General features: G+C 28.8%; 2 protein-coding genes and 1 long non-coding RNA gene across 3 annotated transcripts; 2 read left to right on the plus strand and 1 right to left on the minus strand.

Moving 5' to 3' along the window:
- The first annotated feature begins 4,790 nt into the window (after positions 1 to 4,790).
- Positions 4,791 to 5,729, plus strand: LOC122522567 (late embryogenesis abundant protein, group 3-like). The gene has a single exon (XM_043643760.1). The coding sequence runs from the start codon at positions 4,791 to 4,793 to the stop codon at positions 5,727 to 5,729; it is 939 nt and encodes a 312-aa protein (XP_043499695.1).
- A 541-nt stretch (positions 5,730 to 6,270) lies between these two features.
- Positions 6,271 to 13,266, minus strand: LOC122520189 (probable cytochrome P450 6a14). Its single transcript, XM_043640228.1, has 6 exons — positions 12,979 to 13,266; positions 8,240 to 8,609; positions 7,677 to 8,023; positions 7,057 to 7,287; positions 6,717 to 6,968; positions 6,271 to 6,617 (listed from the first exon to the last, which is right to left on the minus strand). The coding sequence occupies exons 1-6, from the start codon at positions 13,157 to 13,159 to the stop codon at positions 6,451 to 6,453; spliced, it is 1,548 nt and encodes a 515-aa protein (XP_043496163.1). The 5' UTR covers positions 13,160 to 13,266; the 3' UTR covers positions 6,271 to 6,450.
- Positions 13,267 to 20,264: 6,998 nt separating this feature from the next.
- On the plus strand, positions 20,265 to 21,892 carry LOC122520199. The gene is made up of 3 exons (XR_006304471.1): positions 20,265 to 20,431; positions 20,534 to 20,609; positions 20,758 to 21,892. It is a non-coding gene; the product is annotated as an uncharacterized LOC122520199 (long non-coding RNA).
- Positions 21,893 to 23,988: the final 2,096 nt, after the last annotated feature.

The raw sequence follows: 23,988 nt of genomic DNA on the forward strand, positions 1-23,988 counted from the left end.
TAATCGAGATCGAAAAACCGATTCTTACGTTTCTTTGAATTCCTTAACGTTATTTTACGCAATTCTTGTTTCCTTTTTGCCGCAGAGAATCACGAAGTCCCAATGAAAAGATACATATATATATATATATATATATATAGCGTGTGTTTCTGATCCATAAAAGAGAAATTGACTGGAGTAACGTTGTGTTTCATTCGAAAGAAATGGATACTTATTTCGCAAGTCGAATCCTATTTTCAAAAGTTTGGTGATCTTTCATTGTTTTATAATATATTTAATATTTTTTAATTATTTACAAATAATAATAATAATAATAAACTTACTCATAACTACCTACATATATGGAAATTTACTGCATTGTGTTCTTTTGGTCTCGATGCATCATCATTGTTATTATTCATATTAATTTGCAATGCGTATGTAGCCTACTTGTGTATCAAGCGTAACGAGCTATTTATTCTTGTAGGAAGATGCATTGTTCCTAATTTAGTTATATTTAAAGATATTAATCTTTTCCAAATTGTTTAGAACAAAAGGATCTTAAGTCTGATTTGAAAATAATTTCTATATTTAGGTGTTTAACGTACAATGAATAAAATAAGATATAATTAATAATAAATTATTTTGTAGTCATTGTAATTAATATCCCCCTAAATGTATTTATATTAAAATATTTAAATATTAATATATACATAAAAGAATGTATAAATAAATATGTATTATTATTATTGTCTAATATTATAGTAAATTGTAATATTTTAGTATTATAGTAATATACTTTATATAATTATACTATTACAGTAATTACTATAGTAAATTCTAATATTTTAATAAATTGTAGTATAATGTTATGTTTTTTATATTATTATTTAGCATTATAGTATCTAATTAGTATTATAGAATGTATTTATTTTGATAATTGAATATAAATATAATATAATAAAATAAAATTAAATATAATGAAATATATTTAATAGATCAAATTTTAATGTTAATTAAAGAGAAATTGTTATGACTATTATTATATGCAACAATTACTCTGTTAAAAAATGATGATATTAGATCAAAAATATGAATTTTTACCACGATTAAATATATTATTTATTGACTGTAAGCAAGTTTTTTTGGCTCAACGGATCCGTTACGCTTCCAACGATCTATCGGAAGGAAAAAACCGTCTAGATGGTTGTATTGTAGTTGTTTAGAAAAGGACGTTACCGTGGTTGGTTCTTTGAAAGAAGGTCCACAACCCCTTCCGTGGCAATAGACTAAGTTGCTGGACCAGTGAGGACTATAAGAGCTGCGATGACCAGGCAAGTAGTATCAGTTCTTAGCTCTTTCCTCGTGCAAGGACAGCTCCAATTCTCTCTTCAACTTTTATCCTTTCTTTTTGATTATAAGTAAGTAATATAAATACTTTCCTAAATGTTATTTAACTTAATATTATCATCGAAGATTAACTTTGAAGTCACGAAATCGTTCCAAATTTTCGTGTTAATCCATAGGAAGAATTACAACAAGTGATCCCTTAAGGATGATAGCAATTAACAGTATTTGTTTAGGTCTAATTCATTGGTTTATTTTGATCTTGGTATTAACAGTTAAATCAAACAAGATGTTTTTGTTGCGCAATTATTATTCATTATTTTTTTATAATAATCACTTTTTGTAATGTGTAAATTCGTAAAATAATAAAAACTTCTTCATTTTTTAATTACGCTAATTACATGTCAGGATTATAAAAACTATGTTTTTTCTTTCCATAATCGTTCTCTTCATAATAAATATCTGTATAATATTTCATACAGGATTTAGTTCAATTGGTACCTTGAGCTTTGCTTACGTCTTTATAATTATATGGTTGCATACGTTGCATACATTACAGATTGATTTACAATAAAGTGGAGTAGTGATTTGTTTCATAAAATATCTTTAATCCTAAATAACATTTAGAAGAAACAAATTAATCAGAAGAAATTCATCATGCTCACGATCTATGCAAAGTGTTAAAAAGCTTCAAGAATTTATAATCATTTTCATGATTAAAAAAAAAATCTTTATGTTTTTGTCTTGTAAAAAAACGAAAAAGAAAAATTCTCATTGTTTTCACGTTTTTGATCATTGGGAAAAAGCTCGCATAATTTAAATTTCGTAATACGAAATGGTATCTTTTCCTTTCTCTTTGTTCAGAATCTTATACTAGATTTATTACACTGGGTTTCTCATAAAGTCTATGGCGTTTAGATAGAGTGGGCTGAATCCGGAAGTACAGTGTATGATTTCATAGTATGTGTTTGTTAGTCAATAAATGTGTATTTGGGTCCTGGTTTAATCTAATACAACGAGTGGTATATAATACTCGTGTATCTGGGTATGTAAATTCAACTCTTGCAAAAGCGTAGAAGCAGAGTTCGAGTCAAACTAACTTGGGTTAGATTCGAATGGGTATTTTATATGATAAAAATATCATTCCAATGTTCCATTCGCCTGTTCACGACTTTGTGTAATGTATAATAATTAAACGTTTGTATAAGTATATATGTATGTATCTATTTACGTACATGTATTCATATGTGTGTACCTAATTGTAAGTATTCGTTTGAATGTGTGAATGTATTTAAGTATTTGTTTGTCTTATGAATGCATCTATGAATGTATGTAGGCTTGTGTATATATGAGTATCCATTTTTCAGTAATAGTTCTCTTATTCTAAGCCACGTGATTTCGATGAACGTTTACCTCGCACATAAACGTACCTTCTAGCATTTTTTCTTCTGTCTAAACAAGTAGAGTAGAATTAGAACGGTTTTACGTTCGTAGAGCCTTGCGTATTTCGAGGAATTTATTTCTAAAGAAATTTGTCGATATTATTTTCTTTTTTTTTTGTGTAACTTTTTTTAATTTGTTGATAGTCCAAATTTATATTTTCTTTTTAGATAATTCTTACAATAAGACAATTAGATTTGATTCAAGTTTAAATATTTTGTACAATATTTATTAAATTGTTGAACAGCAAATTATTTTCTTGTTTCTAATAAGGAAGTTAATAACAATTATGAAATTCTTATGTTGCTTGTAGAAAAATCTTTGTCCGTGTATTTATCCAAATAATCTTTCTTCTATAAATTTTGGACTTATTATTAAAAGCTATTATTAATAGTTGAATTTTTAATATTAATTACAAATTTAAAAATTCGAAATAAATTATATAAATATACATTAAATACATTTTACATTTAATATTAAATATTGACGAGAGATTTATAAGAAAAATTTTATTTTCTCAAAGAATTTCTGTTTGTAAATCTTCATTGTCATAATTGGTTAATAAAATTTAAGATTAAATGATTCCTATTATTTCTCGAACGCAAAGAATTCGAAGGAATCAACTAAATTACAATGTCGGGACCTATTATGTAGTTGTTCGCGCACTAACGTGATTTTCAGAGCGCGACGAAACTGGATTTTCGAATTTGAGGAGACGCAAACAGATTACAACATTATTCTTACACTTTTAACTGTGCGTTGGAAAGGCGTATCTCGTATGTGCGTCATGCATACCAAGCTTTCTACGAGTTAGAAATATTAAATCTCCTCGAAGTACTATCTATTCTTTTATCCTTCGATCCTTGACCGATCGATGACGTAGGTATGCATGCACATACACATATACGTCCATTGAATTATATAGTTGTGATATTGATCGAAGGTTTTGCTCGAGCACGACTATTTGTGATATATTATAACATATTATTATTTACATTTTTTAATAAATCATATAACGCGCGAGTAGGTATATAAATTTTATTATAAATTTAAATCAATAATTCTTTTTATCTACATTGTTAATAATTAAATATATATAAATAATTTTTTTCAGGAGAAAAATTAATAATTTTCTATGTGTAACAGATAATTTTCATATTATATTTTTATATAATTAATAATTATATAAATAATTTGTTTATATATGTATAAGCAATTATACAAATTATCGATCCAAACATATAATCATTCATACAAATAAATTATCTATATATTTAGTCGATCATACAAATTAATAATTATTAATTTACTAAATTCACACTCGAGTATATGTATATCTCCTGACTTGTTTTTAAGAAACTTTACATAATTCTGTTTAGCAATAGAAAAGAATTTTGTCAATAGTAAGAAATTATTCTAAAATCTCATAATCGAAAGAAATCGGCGAAGTAACGTCAAGGAACGATTCGTCGATCAACTTTTCAACTTTTTTCACATTCAAAGTAAATTCGGCCAAGCTAGATCGTTCAGTCATGCAGATCAGCGATTGATAGAGAAATTCTCTGGTGAAATTCAAAAGCCAGGTACGAAAGGCTTGTCTAGGAAATAGGAATACTATATAAAAAGGAAAGAAAAAACATTATTACACAAGGATTCTCGAACTTTGAACAAATTGAACGATTTCGTGTTCAGCGAAGCGACACTTCGATCTTGTTTTTATTATTTTGTGTCTTCCTCCTTTTATCTAGCTACTTGCACATCGATTTAATATTTTCTCTTCGACAAGTAACTTTAATTAATCAACGCTTATAGATTATAAAACAAAGAAAAGAATTTCTGTGATGTTGCATAAGCAAAGAAAAAAGTATTTAAATCTTTTGTCTAACAAAAATTTGCCTATTTAAATACATAAAAAGAATTAAAAGTATTTTATCGAATAATTTTAAAACAATATAATACAAAATTCTTCTAAATGCGAAATAATATTTTTGCCCAACAGGTGACCATCACATCTATAAAACAAAATGAAGATCCTCGCATTAGTGTTGGCACTGGCTTGTGCAGTACAATGTGGACCAGCAAAAACAAAGAAACAAATACACGATCAAGAAGCAGAGAGTTACGAATACGCTTACGCAGCTCAGCCAGAAACATTGCTGTTAGATGCTCATCTTTTGGAAGCGGGTCCAATAGCAGTGCCTAGTAATACTCATTTATCAGAACATCGTTCACATACACGTCCAGGTTATAGCGTGGGTGGTCCTTTGGCAAGTATTGCTCAAGGTGCTGCTGAACAGGCGCATACGCAATTAGGAAATCAACATTCGGCCGCAGGACAAGCAGCATACATGGCCAAGAACACGTTGGCTCAGGCAGCAGCTCAGTCAGCTGCAACAGCCGCAGCAGCATTAGCAGGAAAACAAATCATCGTGATGGGCCTTGAACAGCAATCACGAGATGCTCATGTAGCCGTTGATGGTGAAAAACTTCAACTTCAACAAGCTCAACGTGCTGCCGCAGCTGCCCAAAACACAGCGCAACAAGCAATGCATCAGGTCCAAGTAATCACTGCAGCTTTGAACGCTGCACAGGCTACTTCCGATCATGCCAATCAAGCTGCAGCCGAAGCTCAAGCTGAATTGGCTGCTCAAACTACCATGGTTGGACAAGCCAAGGCACGTGCAGAAACCATCGAAGAGCAACTCAATGCAGCTCGTGTCGATTTCGAAGCAACCCAAGCAGCTGCCCAAAAAGCTGCGAACGCTGCTTCCGCCGCTCAATCCAACGCTGCTGCTGCTGCAGCTCATGCCGCGAATGCAGCAGCTGCTAACGTTGCTGCTGCCTCAGCAAACAGTCATTCTGGCGCTGCTCATAGTAATCTCGTAGCTCACCTTGGTGAACCACTTACGAACGCTGTACCTGTTGATGCGTTCGATTACAAATCTGCAGCCTATCATTATTGATTATTTTATGCTAACTTTAGTTATTCGATATATTCTTTAGCTCGTTACATGTGCTCGACATTTCAATTCTCTTCTTATTTCTTATTTTTTATGTTTTTTTTTATGTATAACAAATTGAGCATAAATGAGTCAAATCTTTCGAATTTTTCCTGATCTTCCTAAGATCAATATATATTTAAAAATAAAATATATCGTTAATGCGATCGGTCGAAACTTAATTGATAGAATGTAATTGCAACGGGAAACTTCGAGGATCATCTTTACGAAAATAAAATCTTTTTATTCTTCACAAAATTTAAAATTTTCCATTACTTTAAGTAAATCGAAAAAGGGTTTTTATATTCCAGTGTTTGTACTATGTTTAATTTTATCGGCGAATTTTATCTATACATTTTGCTACGTATCATTCATTGAAAATATTTTTACATCGTTTACTTTCATTTATGGTAATCTACATTGAAACGCAATAAAACGTTGTTACCTTCCTAAAATAAATTTTATTTTTAATTTTGAAAGAAAATCATTAAAAGAAATCACGTTATTAGATGAATAAATTGTTCATATTTTATTACTTGTGTAAATTATAAACATCAAGCAAATGCCATGAACCCTTTATTAGTTAAATATTACTTATAAATAGTTCCAACTATTACAAAGTTTTTTATTTACTTATTTAAAAAAATAATCAGTAAAGCTAAATAATGATAAAACCAAAGTAAAACTATGATCTCGGCTGGATTTTAAGATATAAACCACCTTTCGTATTCAATGTTATGCTTCCTGGTAAGAACTTGAGTTTACTCGGTGTTTTAGGTCCTGGTGAATATGTGAACTTCTGTAATGCATTCGTAAGGGCTACTTTTGTTTGCACTAATGCAAATCTCATACCTAAAAAAACATATTCGTTCGTTATAAAGAAAATAAAATTATCCAAATAGGTATTACGTTTTCATTGAGTTTCCTATTGTTTACAGTATTGTTACATACCAATGCATATCCTTGGTCCTTCCCCAAATGGCAAATAAGTATATTGATGCCTAGCACGAATGTTTTCATCCGTGAATCGTTCAGGTATAAATTTCTCTGGTTCAGGATAAATATCAGGATCATTGTGTAATCCAAGAAGTGGAATAATGATTGGAGTACCTTTGGGTATGACGACATTCGAATTAGGTAATTCGGTATCTTTCAGAGTTTCGCGATTTAGAAAAGGTAATGGTGGATATTTTCTCAATGTTTCTGTAATAAATAAATCCAAATGTAATATTATTTGAATAATAAATATTTTATCATTTACATCATTTACATTATTAAATTGTATACCAACCACTTACGACCATATTCAGATAAGTCATCTCGTTGATAGCATTGTACGAAATACCACCGTGTTTTTCTAAAACCCTGTCTATTTCTTCTTGTGTTTTCTTTTGAACATCTGGATTCAAGGCCAATTCGTAAAGACAAAAAGTTACCGCCGACGAGGAAGTTTCAAAACCAGCCAGAAAGTAAACGAATGCTTGAGCTGCACCCTCCGGCATAGTGAATTTTTGTACTTCTTCTGTATTGATAAAAAAAATAAACCCCATAGGTTGAAGTGCTAAGTATAATTTGTTTAAATGATATTGATTGATTCTACCTCTAACTGTGACAGTGTTCGTAAGTCCAAAAAAATTAAACTATTTTATTATACGATTTATTTTAATATTTAAATTATTTATATTGTATTATAATATAAATCATAAAATCTCGTAAAATAAACTTTGACAATTTTTTGTTTAGTTTTCTGTCATAATTATCGGCACAATTACTGGTATTATTGAATAGTGGAATAAGGACAATATTTGTTTATTGTGTATAAAATGTAATAGAATGAAAAAAGTTTATGATAAAATGTCTCATATTGATTAATTCACGTTTTGAAATTAAAAATTATAATATATAACTTACTCGGTGTATCGTTGACCAAATCAGTTCGTTTCTCCTCATCACTTTTGATGTATCCATTTTTCATTAATTGCATTATCAAGTCAAGAAAATCTTTTCTAACGATGTTATGAGCCTCTCGATACTTTACAGTTTCCTCGAAAGCGTTTAGGAAAAATCGAGACACTCCTTTATCGATAAATGGTATCGAGAATAAATCCAATATTTGAGATCCAAATACCATTAACGTATTTATAATAGGTCTCGGTTCGAACACCTTCTTACCCCAATAACGAAATTCTGATTTTGGGTTTTCCAAACTATTACAACTTATTCCAAATGCAATTGACATTATGATGTCTGTGAACAAACTGAATCGCAGCATATCTATCAGTTTTACGTGATCTAATAACTTATTTCCAACAGTATACATTTCGAATCGAATAATATTATTATAATGTTAAATGCGCAATAAGTAATTAGGTAATTGTATAGATCAATATTTACATTAAATTTGATTACGCGTAAACATACGTGACTACTAGGTATAATAAATAAATGTAATAAGAATAATGGATTTATCTTACCATGAAAAAATTTCTTTTAAGTCGATTTCATTGTTATTACGAGCTTTCTTTTCTAGAAAATTTTCCAATAAAAGTCCGTTCTCTTGTACGGTATCGAACATATTTTTGATTTTTCCTGACGTAAAAGTCGGTGTCAAACGTACGCGCAAATTTCTCCATTTTTGTCCCGGTAAAAAAAACAAGTGTCCTGTTAGCGGATCGACCTTTTCGTTGCAGTACAATCCACGATCGTGGAAACTTGCAAATTCTTTCGTCAACACGAAACGTATCAAATTTGGATCAATGATCACAAGATTTGGTTTAAAAAGCGAGTACACTCCAACAAAAGGATGCGATTTGTTCTTCAAGTAAATTTCTCCGAAAACATCGCCTGTAAGAATGATCAAAAAAACATTGTTAAATAATACATTGATATTAAAAAGAAAAACGAAAACAATAAAAAGTAGTAGATTTCTTGTACATTTTTTTGTACATTATGTTTTTTTAAACATACTTTCTGATTAAATATTATAAAATTTACATTGCTTGTGCAAGATGGAATAAGCAAAGATAAACTAGTTTTTTATGTAACATAGATAATTTAAACGCAACTTACGCATTAGTTTATTTTTCAATAATTTTCACATAAGAAAAAATTAGAAAACAAATTGTAGAAAAATATTATTGTCGACACATTAGTGATGAAGATCAAATAAACATGATAATGTTTTGCTATTTAATAACAACATACTAATTGAATAACAGGCAATTAATTATTAATGTAATATCTTATATAATTATAGTAAATACAAGCTATACAATTGTGAGTATTATTTTTTTAAATGTGTAGAAATAAATTTAGATCAGCAGAATATCACTTGAATAAAGTCATTTACTAAAAACGTTTTAAAATTTTATTTGGAATTTTATGTGATTCGTTATTTCGCGAATAAATATATCTTGTTAATAAAATTTATACTATTGTTAACAAGAGATACGTTTCCTTAATATTATACTTGATCATGTATTTTTTGTTAAAAACAAAATTATAATGCAACAAAATATAAATTTTGTATTGTTGGTAGGTAATATGAACAAATATATGTAAGTATTATAGATTGAGAATATAATTATTTAATTATAAAAATATTTAAGCATATATATATATTATTTAAGCAATGTTTAACTATATTAAGAGGATAACAATATCTTTTATTATCTTATATGATATTGATGCAAGAATTTAATCAATTTCAGATAAAATGTTGATTGTTCTTTTCGATATCGATTAAAAAAAAGAATAAATCAATATCAATGATATAATAACAAAAAAGTGGATACTTTAAGTGATATTTTATGTTTGCTTTTTTATTGTAATTACAATATATTTATGTTCAAAATTAATTGTTTCATTTGTTAGAAAATAAAGGGAGTATCGTTTGAGAAATTAATCTTTTATTAATCTTTTATAATCGATATAATATTTAATAAAAACTAATTGGTAAATTATTTCTTTTTTATTCGAGTTTAAAAAATTAAACAAAGAATAGTTATTTATGCAATCCGTGATCGAAAATTCACTTTTTGATTACGGGTAGCCGAGTGAAAAATTTCCGATGCCTAAAGTATAGTAAAATATGATAGCACAGAGTGTTATAATGAAATGGTATTTTACGATGTACACTTTTATTTCACTAAAATATATCTTTGAAATATATCAATCGTGTAAACTAATGACAGTAAACGGTATCCACTCATATGTGCAATACATTGAAGACACAGATTCCTACAAATCTCTCTTTTTCTTTTAATTTTAGTGAAATAAAAGAATACATCGTGAAATAATATTTCATTATAGCACACTTCTATTTATTCTATTCTCGTTTATGCGATTATTTTACAGATAGTATCATCTGCAAATGTAACAAACAGTCATTTTTAAAATCAAATCTTATGTACAAAGGTCCTGATAAGATATGTTTCATGTTGTTTGAAAATTAGTGAAGTTATCATAATCGTAAAGTTTACAGCCAGGTTCCAGACATTTGTTTTCTTTATCTTCGAAAGTATGGGAAAACCAAAATCTTTCATCGGATTACAAATTAATGAAAATAAAAGATTGTCTTTACTAGATAGTATACTTTTTCTAGAAAGATTAATTAAGATTTAATTTCGCGAGAAAGATAAAAAGAGATAAAAGAAATTTTTCTTCGATAGTATCGTTTAGTATTTTTTTACATGATAGAAAAATACAAAGTCATTCCTGTTTTCATGAGAACAAATTGTGTATTATATAAATGCAAGTGTCTGTAATTAATAAGTTAATTATCAAACGAGTTATTTTATTATAATATAACACGATAAATACTACTGATTAGAAATTAAATAACAATTAAAATCAGCTTCTATATAATTTATTAATTTATTTATTATAAATTTTATAAATAAAATAATCAAATAACAAATTATCAAGAAATCGAGAAAATCGGTTTGATTTGAAAAAAATTTGGATATGCAAATATATTTACTTCAAAAAAAAATTTCTTGTATCTTTTTTGTCTAAGCAAACATGTTATTATTAACATTTATTACCTACAATAGACAACCATTTACTATGTGTAATATAGTTTGAGATGATAAATATTTTCGATTTTAAATTATGTAACAATGATAACAAAACTTCGTATAATTATTAAAAAAGAAAAATATGAAATGAAATAATTATTTGTGCTACTAGTGTAAGAAGTAACAGGTTATGGTATGGGTTTTATTTCCTGAATAAGTAGATATGGTGTGTTGTATACATATTCTTTTGTTTAAAAATAAACCTAAAAATAAATGTATAGGAATCATACAAAAATTTAAACTGTATCGATTTTATTAATTCAAACAGAATCATTTAAAGGAGAAAAGCAAGCTTATATTTATCTAATTTGATATTAACTGATACGGATTGATACGTGAAACGATATAAATGAATGCTTGTACTTATCTTGTTTTGCAAGATTTATGACAATCATATATTATTTGTGCCAATAATTATGAAAGTGTTCTAAGTCATATATTTATTGTTTTGAGATATTTAAAGGATTAAATTTGAACATTAAATGAATTCTATATAATATTGTTATAACAAACACTATCTAACGGTTCATTTTTGACAATATCGTGAAAATTACATTGAATTAATTTAGTTTAAAATAATGTGGTGTGAAATAACTAATAAATTTCTTTTTTTTTTAATTTTAACTTAGACCACTTTCATAATTATGGGCACATTTGTGAACAATATGCTTTTCATTTGATAATCATGGAAGATATAACTCGGAAAAGTTTATTAAAAATGCACACGATATAAGATTAGGTGTTTCTTAAAACAAAAAAAGCACGCTTTATATTACTAAAAATGAATAATATTTTTGTTTAATATAATAATTTATTTCAATAAGAAAAAAATAAAAGGATAATTTACCAATTGATTTTTTCTTGAGAATCAATTCGGTGAGATTTCCAGCGGGAAAAGATGGTTCTTCGTAAGGAACATTTCTTTTTTTCCAAAAATTGAAACAAATTAATTTAAAATACAAATATATCCCGGTTGCAATAAGAAATAAAACACCAAATAATTCAGAAAATATCCAGCTGATCCTCATAATGATTATTATTACTATCAATCTGTTTATTGTAATCTTACATAAAACTGTCACAAATCTTATTTTATTACAAACTGATAAGTGCACTGTGAACAAGTGAATGTAGGAATGACTCAAGAAATTTTTTGCTTCTTCATTATATAGGATAACGCAAAGTATACATTTTTGTCTTCATTATCTATGATAGTAAGCATATATGTCTATTATTACTCTTTTTTTGACGGATTCGAGTACTTTTTTTATAAGAAACCATCTTATACATATCCTAATTGTCCAAAAAGATGGTGTCATTTACCGTCTTTCTGGAGTCAAAAGCTCTCCTGAATTTTCCTCATTCATATACTAACTGTACCAATCGTTGTTTGACTGTAATGATCTGAAGAAAATTGTTTTATTCAATGCAGTTAGGCCGTTGAGTTCTATGATATTAATACATATCCATCATAATTATTACACATATAATCGACTATCCATGATATTTATATCTTTTCAAAAACTAAAATTAATGATCATTTGAAAATTTGTGTTGTTGTTATGATATTATATTCTTTATTGTTGTAGCTATACTAATGATAGAATTCAAGCAATGTATGAATTGGATTAGAAAATATGTCTAACGTTTTAATCTATTAATGTATAATATTATGAGTTTTTCATTATACTTTATTTCTCTTTTTCACTCTCTCTCTCTCTTTCAATTTTAATTTCAATGATATTTTCTTAAATTGTATGATGTTAGATTTATTCAAATTTGTTATACTTTTTTGATTAATTAATATGTGATAGCAAATAGATAAAGTACAAATTGCTGAATCATTTTAATATTTCTATTTTTTATTTTCTAAATGATAAGCAAACTTGTAATTATCTCGTTTTTCAAGAAATGTAACATATCTATCACTTAAGTTAATATGTATAATTTAATAAATATCTTGCTAATTGTAAGATTTATATAGATAATATGCAAATATTATGACCTTACAAAACAAAAATGGCAAGATTGATTTTCTACAGCAAACATATTTTTTTTAATAATACAAAAGTATCTGGTTCTAATCGTAATTACAAAAAATAAAAAATTAAATAAAAGATAAAAGACTAATTTACCTATGGTTTTTTTATTGAGAATCACTTCGGTGAGATTTCCAGCAGGGAACGTTGGCTCCTCGTACGGTACATTTTTATTATTCCAAAAATTGATAACAATTAATTTAAAGTACAAATACGTCCCAGTAACGATAAAAAACAAAGCACCAATAAGCTCTGATAACACCCATCCGTTTATCATAATTGTTATTGCTGTTAATTTGTTTGATTTTAAGCACGGTAATATTATTCTGCAAATTGTATTTTGTTGGATACAGATTGTATCCAAATAGATGTATCGCGAAGAGACGATAGTCTAAATGATTTAAAAAGCATCTTAGATCTTCTTTATATAGGAAGTTGCATTAAAAAGTATGCTATTATAAAAAATCAAGCAGCTTATTAATATCACTTGAGACGTTCTTTATAGATGTGCTACAATGATTTATCTTCTTTTTTCTGCTATTTTTCATAGTTATTTCTTTCTATATAATTTGCTTTTTTACGACTTATACATGATAGCTAATTGCTGTAGCAAAGACTTCATTATTTCATTAAATATGTCAAAGTCATATTTAAAATGAAAAAAAGTTTGTAATTATCTTATTTTCTAACAAATGCAAACTAAAGCAAATATGTTTATTACATAATTGATCAAGGAAATCAAGGTCGTTAATGAAAAACATTAAAATTTTTTTTTCTTATTTTATTAATATTTTTTTTTATCACTTCACTTTGTTTTTCCACTCGAGATCATTCATACTTCTATCTACTATTAATTTCAATTTAAATACTCTGTCTAACCAAGAAAATATTTATTTTTTTATTACTCGATACATTATTTATTATTTAACCACAAAATTTATACAGAAGACAATAAAAAGCAATGTATATACCAGTCGCGGAAATCTACATATTTATCTGTGTGGTTATAATGTTTTCCAAGAATTTCGATAAAAAATAATTATTTCTTGAGGTTATATTAATCCTTAGCGCTCTGCACGTTTTTGTACCACTGCCTACCAGCAACTCCGGCACATTTTCGCAGCGGAACGAGTATGAAAAGGAGTCTTATTTTAAGTGAGAAGATTTACACGTGCTTGTGAATATTTTTGATTTTATTTATTTTATACATATGCACCTTCTTCTTGTAAATGAAAAATAAATTTAAAATTTTTTTCTTTTTTTTTTTTCCTAGTCATGCTAAAAACATTGGGTTCCGCAGCGGAGCTTACGGAGTTACGAAACAAATGACGGATGGCTCCGGAGCGGAGCCAACGGAGCGCTAAGGGTTAACAATTAGTAACAATTCCAGATGATTTATATTATCTTTCGAAATTTATACGCTTTGATAATTATGAATAAAATGTTACAAGAAATGAGGCTTTTACATAAAAAAAAAGTATCAATTTAAAAAATTTGTTTAAATAGTTTATAATAAATAATATTGATAATCGACAAAACAAATTTTTTAATTCCATTTATCATTAAAAATAAATTAATTAAAGTTTTGAAGTTTTGAAGATGTCATTACTTGAACTTTTACTTGTGTATACGTCGCAGGAAAATGATGAAAATGGGGATTTGATTAAATCTTTAAGGTCAATTCACGGAAGATGTTAAAATAATAACTCCATGAGAGGATTTTTTCTCTGTGAAGACAAAGTTTAACTGACAGTAGTAGCGTTCTCGCTTCTCGTGCCGCTTGATAGACGGTCGAATTTAAGATAATATAAACATGTATACAACAAAAATCAAAACTTTAAAAGCTTCTTTCTCAAAATTGGCTGGGCATTTGAAGAAAATATTTTACCACGATAACACCCTAAAAGTATACTATTAATATACCAAAGCTCATAAAAATCCCTTGGTATCTCAGTGTAGAGTCCCCTTGTGAGACCAGGTGACTTAATTTTTCGAGGTAGTTAGTTGAATTTCAATTCTATATGAAATAGTGCCTTGGATTTGATTTAAAGGCATATTAATTGATGATTTTTGTTAAATCGCGATGACCTGGTAATTCTAAAATATTACTCTCATTTTCGAAGAAGAGAGAAGGGTTAGGCTGATCTTCGAAGGAGGCGGCAATCTTTGGACATCTATATGTTACCGTCCAAGTGGGAAATACCGAGATTCACCGAAATACTTAAGCATTGTCCACAATGCCAACCGTTTTTAGACAATGTAGGAAACAGAAGAATTGTTACGGACTTTTCCTAGGTATTGTACATAATACTTAGATATTCTATAAAATACCAAATGCTATTTAGGCAATGTTGAGAAGAATACATTATCGGGCAACATGTGCACATACACACATACACAAAAGCGATCATGGACCACAGTAAAAAACTAATTTTTTTTTTAACAAATTAAACACCTTGACTGCTACGCGAGTTTTTGACATTGTGCATGCCGCTATACTATGCACGCCTTTATAAATTGAAACTTACTCAGTGCCGGTGTGTTATTGTGTAGGGCCCACTGTTACTTATAGTAGTAGAAGATTATTACATTTACAAGGGGACCTTACACTGGGACCCCCACAGATCTTAACGAGCTTTGGTGTATTAGTAGTATATTTTTAGGGTGTTATCGTGGTAAAGGGTTTTTTCAAAATGCACAGTCGTTTTTGAGAAAAAAGGTTTTAAAGTTTTGACTTTTGTAGTATATATGTTTAAATTATTTTAATTTTGCCTGTGTATCAAGTGACGCGATAGCGTCAGTAGTAACGTTCTCGCTTCTCGCGCGGTTAGTCAGTGTTCGATCCTTCGTGGGGAAAGTTTTTTTTATTAATTTCTTTTCTTTCTGTTTTCTAATTTTTTTTTCATATTTATTAATTTTTATATGTATACAGGAAAGAGAAAATTATTTATTACAAAAAAGATTAGAAATAATAAATTTGTTAAAATCTTGCGCAAATAATAAAGGAAAATTGATTACTTGAATTACAGTTAACATTTTATTTTTTAACAGGTATATAAAAATAAATAAATCTTCAATATACTAACAAACAACAATCTTATATATTCTATTCATTAACAATTTCATATATAATTTTTTTATATCTACGAGTTTTAACATTTATTTTACATCTATTATTATTTAATACACGCAGGTTCCAGAGTGATAGTTATTGTAAAAGCATTCAAAACAATAAATTTTTTCACATCTCGCGCAATTAATGAAAGATGACTTGTTACATAAACAACGACTTTTTAAAAGATCTGTTGGAAAACAAACCTGATGAACGTTTAAAAATATTTCTCTTTCATTTGGTTTTAATAAGGCATTAATTTAATATTATATCTACATGAAATTTTTAATGATTAGAATATATACGAATGTTATTTGTTAGTATATTGAAGATTTATCTATTTTTATATACATGTTAAAAAATAAAATGTTAACTGTAATTCAAGTAATCAATTTTCCTTTATTATTTGCGCAAGATTTTAAAAAATTTATTATTTCTAATTTTTTTTGTAATAAATAATTTTCTCTTTCCTGTATATATATAAAAATTAATAAATATGAAAAAAAAATTAGAAAACAGAAAGAAAAAAAATTAATAAAAAAAACTTTCCCCACGAAGGATCGAACACTGACTAACCGCGCGAGGAGCGAGAACGCTACTACTGACGCTATCGCGTACTTGATACATAGTTGAAATTAAAAAAATTTAAACATATATACAACAAAAGTCAAAGCTTTAAAACCTTTTTTCTCAAAAACGACTGCGCATTTTGAAAAAACCCTTTACCACGATAACACCCTAAAAGTATATATGGTATATATATATACCAAAGCTCGTTAAGATCTGTGGGGGTCCCAGTGTAAGGTCTCCTTGTTAGACCGATATTCATAGAGATTATCACGGAAAATCTGTATCTTTTGTTCCTTATCATAGCAGAAGATAAGCAGGTTTAGAACGAAATGTTTCATATCTGCTTTCTTATTTAACCGATTTTTCATTTGTTATTCTACAGAATATCTAGGAAATGTGAGAAATATGAATACATTTCCTACATTGCCGGGATATTTTTGTTGTTATCAACAATGCCTAGCCATTTCAGTGAATCTCGGATTTCCCACTTGGACGGTAACATATATAAAATTCTATCTGTTAATCGAATTATTGAGTTCTTGCATCTCCTTGTGTTTACCCTAATAAAGTTTTGGAGCTAACACAAGCTGTTCTAGACGAATTAAACGATGACATTTCTATTCTCATCCAGCGCCTTATGATAAAAGAGCTTATGTACGGTGACAAATGAATGCGCTGTTGGAATGAGAGGTGGAGGGATGTATTCGAAAGGATGAATCTGCCGGTAAGCGTAACAGTGGGCGTAAACAATAAGGTCAAACAGAATAAGTGGATTCCTGTGGTTGTGCGTAATCCACGAGGTGTAACGATTAAATTAAAGACATGATTGCAATTTGATGATATAAAAATAAATTTGGCTTATTAAATCTTGCAAATTTAAAATTAATTAAAAAGTTATTGGAGTAAGGAAGAATAATTCCGCCGCTCTGGAGTTCAGTGAAAAAAATTTTAATTATAATAAAAAATATACTTTAAAAAAAGTTCTAACGTGTAGCAAAATCTTCATACACGGAAAATAAGTACAGTCGACTCATTGAAAAATAAATTTAGAAGAAGTGTACGAAGTCGTAATCTAACGTTTAGAAGAGAATTTAGTATAAACTTGAATTTATATAGAACTTATGTTAGAACTAATGTCCCTTGTGTGTGAGTATACAGTTCCTAAGAAAGCAATGTTTCTTTCAACCAGTATTTATCTTCTTATTATAATTGTAATTCTTATTGAGATATTGCATAACAAGTGTATATTTAACATGAAGAACTTTTAAAAACCTGTTGTCATGAATAAGTAGCTATGATTATATATATATATATATCCGCCTGCTTGTAGCGTCTGGTGATGTCGTAGGTAGAGATGATTGACAGGAAAAATAGATGAGTCTCCGAAGTGACGAAAATTTCTTTTAACTTCTTGTGGAGTGGTCAGCGGGTCAAGTTCTTATGTAACAACATGGTAGTTTCATTTTCTGCCGATATGGTGACTTATTAATGTCAGTGAGACCTATTTGTTTCAATACTGAATTGTAGTCTGTCTTGATTTGTTATTGTTGCTAATACTGGTGTTCCTTTTGTAAATTGTACGGAGATAGGTGTTTCGGACTTTTTGGAGTTTTTAGATATAGTATGGGGCGGCAGCTTCCCAGACTTAAGCTCCATAACTCATTAGGATAGAACGGACGCAGGTTAAATGTAGAAGCTTTTTTAATTTATTCGGAAGTGAACTATTTTTAGTAAGTAAAGAGTACATTTTGAATGAAATGTATGCTTTGTTTATACGGTCTTTAATTCTAGGCTTCCATGAGATTGAATGGTCGAAAATGATTCCTATTTGACTTGTTTTTTTCTAGGGAATAATAACGTTCTTTATTAAGAGAGGTAATAGATATTTGAATGAACTTGTTCTCCTTCAGTAGAAAATTATTGTTTCAGATTTAGATGAATTTATTTTTAGTTTCCAGTCTTGAAAATACTGTTGGAATGAGTTAAGTGGTTTTGACGATACAATTTTAAACATTTAGGTGACCAGGAAAATGCAAAAAAAATAGTGTCATCAGCAAAAATTACAAGATGAGTTTTTAAATTTATTGGAATGACATTGATGTAAAGATTGAACAATATTGGTCTCAGAACTGATCCTTGGAGGACTCTAGTAGGTACAATTACTGGTGTGAAGATGGCTTTGTCAATCATGACTTGAAAAACTCTGTCGTTTAAGAAACTATGCAGTATTTTTAACATGTGATCAGGAAATTTAAGCTTATATAACTTTAGAAAGAACTAGACAAACATAAGTAAGCAAGTAGATCGCTAATAGAAAAAGGAGTTATGTTTGATCCGAGACTTTGCACACCTCATAGGTTTATTGATTGCAATATGTCTAGCAGTTGAATACGGGGCGTTACACTGTAAATTGCTAGAAAAAGCAAAGATCGCAGCTCTGGTGTGTAACAAAAATTACTATACAGTCACATGCTAATTTCTGAATATGTGTGTGATAACTTGAGATGATGGTATAAAAACATGCTAAATACATCTCGAAAAATCAAATCTACAAATTATTGTTGAGAGATATTCTCCGATGATTCTTTAACAGGTTGGGACCCTCGTATAATTATGATCGAACTTCACGTACAAGTAAGTTCACTTGATCGTTCAATTTGTGGTTGTCCAAGGTGAGGCAGAGGAGATATTAATCAGGAATATATCTATGGTGGATTGATGACTGCCGTTGTTAAAAGTTGAACGATCTGAATATATTTTGTTAAATGAATTTTTATTAACAAATTTCCTTAATTCAATTCCGTTTATATTATTTCTAACGTTGTTCTATGTTACATGCTTTGCATTAAAATCACCTCCTATAATGTACTTGGTAGAGGGATCAAGATGGGTGAGTTTTTTGATGATACTTTGATCGATTCTTTTCTTAAGAGGAATATAAACAGCAAAAATTATTAGAGATGGATTGGTTAGGACCTTGGTTGCAATGTATTCTATGTGAAGTGTTAGGAGCGGAATATGTTCCTCTGGTGATGATGTTGCTATGAACGAGGATGGCTACTCCACCGCCTATTGAAAGTTGTTCTTTGTACTTTGTTTAACTTTTTTTTTTTTTACTTTGTTATTAGATTCAGGCGAATGCATCGATGAACTCTTCAATCTTCAGACCACAATACTTTGTATTGTACGAAGTAAGCGTTTTCTGGAGCCATGGGTTTTCTTCAAAGGGAAATCAAGGAGCTTGACGATTGGTGTGAATAAACTATTTGCTACGAAGTAGTCGTGTTTTGGATTCATCACAGAACTTCTAATGCTAACGATTCATGTTTCATACATGCGTCATATTAATTTAAAAATGCCACATATATGTGATATAACAGTTAGCAGGTTGTGAATCAAAAAATGTAAAGTCCCTCCGGTGCTCACTATCCTTTTTTAATTTCAGCCAAATTGCATTCTAAATCTAAAAAAGAGCTTGCATTTGATGTATTTATTCAAATGAAACTTCAACCTTCAAGTGAAACTTCGCACCGGAATAAAAGTTCAAGGTCGCGACACACGGTTTCTATGATTACTAAGTGACGATAGTTGAACGAGAAAAGAGACGCAAGATAGAATTCATATGCGAATAAGAGAGACGAAACATTATTATACATGGCATTGTCTATTCTCGGTCTTCTCTTTATGCTTATTTTCTTATGAAAGAGGGATACCTTATAGTCCCCCTACTCGTGTCTCAAGTGCGCATGCGCCTTCTCTTCAAAGAGGAACGAGGCATTGTGAAATGTAATGACTTAAAGTATGTATTGGTGATTCCATATGCAAAAAATCCGTGTAATTGATCAATTACATTTGAACTCACTACAAGTATGTATCTCATAACTTATTTTTATAATTATAGTATATATATTACGATATTCATACGACTAACCTAAATCTTTAAGGAATTATCCATGTGTTTCGTTTCAGATAGAAAAAGGAAGAAATCTAGATGAATAGTGTGTCGCAATCGAAACCTTGTTTTTATTTGTCTATTTTAATTTTTGTAAGTATTCTTTAATAAGATATTCAAAAATTCTAATATATATATATATATAGAAGTTTTAGTGTATATATAAGTTCTATTGAATAAAATAATTACAACATAATATTACTAAGTAAGTTATATATAATATATATTCTATTTTTTATAGATCTCAAGATGCCAAAAACAAATTTTCAACTCTTAATGGAAAGTACAACTTGAAATAAAGTAATGGAAATCAAATTATTACCGAAAATTGGAAGGGAACGTACTCGGAAATATAGAGTACGACTGAAAGTATTAAAAATGAGTCGTTTACCAATATGAGAAGAAACATTCATAGTACTTGTATATGTGCATTGTCACGCGTTATCAGTATTGATGGATTATATATAATCACACTCAATAATGACATGACGTTTTATCATGGTCGGACACAATCAACGGCGATGGTATTTTTACAAGAGAAGTTTCACAGACTTTTGGCTAATTGTATGGATATTACTGATCAACAGATGCTTTAGTTCATTGGACAAACACATGGACTGACGATTTACACTTTTAATTGTCAAAGTTTACGAGCTCATGTTGCGGATGCGTCGAACACTGTCTTACACAATTTTAATGTAATAATCTTTTCTGAGACTTGGCTGAATAACCATGAACAAATCAGTTTGCCGAATTTTAACTATACCATTCAGTATAAAAGATTGAATTCTTGGGCAACAGGAGTTGCAGTATACTATAATCAGAATAATGTAAATCTGATTACACCACGTATAGAAGTTACTACTCAACAGTCACAAGTATACACCGCATCTACGACATCGGTTGGTAATATTTGTATTACTGAATGTTAAACGAGAAATAACATATAATAGTTATTATTGGCGTTTATATCTCTTCGAAATAGAAAGTGGATGATATCTATTTTCTGCAACATTTATTACTTGTATAGAGTCGTGATGATGCTAAAATTTTTGGTAGGAAGGAGGACTAGGTACAACTCATACTAGCTGGAGATTTCAATGTTAATTTTGCATCCGAGAATTTAGCAAAGCTTGTTGACTTTCTGTGGGAAAAATTTCATTTGCAAATAAATAATGACTGCAATATCTCAACAATGAAGTCTGGAACCACGATGGATGCTTTATTCTCTCGATTTTTAAACAAAATCAAGTCGAGAACATACATATAATATTTGTATTCAGTCTGTTCTGTTTGTTGCCTTTTACAACACTTTCACTCACGAATCCTCTTAATGTACATATCTTTTGTAAATTAATATATCTGTCGAATCTAAATAGTCACCTGCGATAAAGAAGTTTCATTTCAATAACACTGAGTTGCATGTACTATTTTTTTTATCTTTGCAGTCCTAGAATAATTTTTTCTTTTTCAGATTCTTTTTCAGATTCTTTTGAATCATCACTTCAATAGGTAACAGGTAGAATTTTTCTTGACAAAGAAAGGTCTACTTCAGGGATATGATCCTACCAACACGAACCATGATTCTTATGATCCTTACCTAGTATTTCACCCACCATACCTTCTCTATTTCTTTTTCTATCTCTTTCCTCAATACTTCTTTCTTTCTTCTTTTGCCTATTTCTTTGTTTCTATTGAAATATTCATTTCTATTGAATTTCTATTGAATATATTCACATAAGTTAGCATGCATCCAAGTGAGTGTACTTAACTTTTAAAGTGGAACTCGTATTATAGATTATTAGTATAGAGTTTTATACGCGATTTAGTATGCATAGCTATGCATTTAACATAGGGAATAAAGCAATATTGTATAGAATGATTCCAAACACCATTGATAAGTCTGGCCCATGGATTCAGTTCTTCAAGCCTGCTATCAGCACAGGTGTCAGGCTTTACATGAAGTGTAAGTTCCTTATAATAGAAATTAGGGTCAGTGGATTAGTCTAACCGGGAGGAAAATCACTTAAAACGAAAATCGCAAAAAGCTCCACTTTAAAAGTATAATTTTTTTTTCTTTCTTTCCTATTATTTTTTCGTTCTTTTTTATTATTTTTCAAGTATTAACTTAAGTAAAAAATATAAGCCAAAAATTGTCCGTATTTTCTATTGTTTTTTTTGTTGTTGTTTCAAATTGTATGTTTATTTTTTTTTCAAATGTAATTCAGTAGATTTGGTCAACTACTGTCAGAATTACAGCATACAAGATACTTATTACAGGATACGGGATGATTTACACGTGAAAGAATTATATTTAATAAAATTTCATATGTTCACAGGTATCATGGACCAGTCCATAATGTAATTGAAAAAATTATAATATAATGTAACATAAAAATGTCATTCTTTTTTTATTTTATTTTATTTTCGGTAGATTTAAAATTATTATGTGTAAAATATTTGTAATTCTTAATTTCTATGTTCTAAATCTGCAGGCAATATTTGGCCAGTCAAGTTTTGAATAAACTTATCGTTGTTACTTAATTTCTATTCAGGATGCACTCCTCGTTTTTATTTAGTCATTTTCCTCTATTTTATCGATTACACTTTCTTCTATTTTATTGATAATAATCATGAGGTTTTTTAAATGAGAAATTTATGGCTGGGCTTAATAATGAAGATACTTTAAAAGAATTATCCCTGTTGGATAATTTTCTTTAATCTAAATTTTATTCTGATGTGGTAATCTTTAAGATGCCCATCCCTTGTAAGTCCTTAGAAGCAATTACCTCCTTATTGTTTGACCTAAGTAATGGTATTTTACTTTCCATGTAATGTTTATCATATTTTATATGCTATACATTCCATTGCAAGTAAAATTCAGTAAAGATTGCTTAAATTAGCTTTAATTAGAAACAAAAAATATCAGATGCTTTTAATCAAAATAAATATATTTTGTGTGTAATCTATCCTCAAATATTTATTATATTTATTTTAATCATTAATTTACATTAAATAATTATTACATCAGTCGACACAATTTCTTCTTGTCTTTTTATCGCCATATTGTATACTAATTACTATACGTTATCTATTGTATTAATTGATAAAGTTTTGGATGGATACAATTAAAACTTGCAAAAGATGTATATTTTATTTGTAGATTTATTCTAGTAAAAAATCATAACGGTTTTAAATTGTAGAAACGACAACGTGATAATGAACAATGAATGTTATAGAATGAAGTTAAACATGTAACCAGAATAGGCACACGCTTAAAAACAAAATAGGTTGGCACTACTGGGCCGCGTGCTTTCAATTTTTGATAAACTTATATTTCAATATTAATTATTATTTTCTTTAAAGAATTTCTATTAATCAGTATTTCGATCCAGCATTCTCTTTCTATTTAACATACGAATGAAAGATGAAAAAGTGTGAGTACAGACTACTAAACTAATACTCTAACTCA

Source organism: Polistes fuscatus, unplaced genomic scaffold (genome assembly GCF_010416935.1).
Source record: "Polistes fuscatus isolate 324 unplaced genomic scaffold, CU_Pfus_HIC Scaffold1, whole genome shotgun sequence".
NCBI lineage: Eukaryota > Metazoa > Arthropoda > Insecta > Hymenoptera > Vespidae > Polistes > Polistes fuscatus.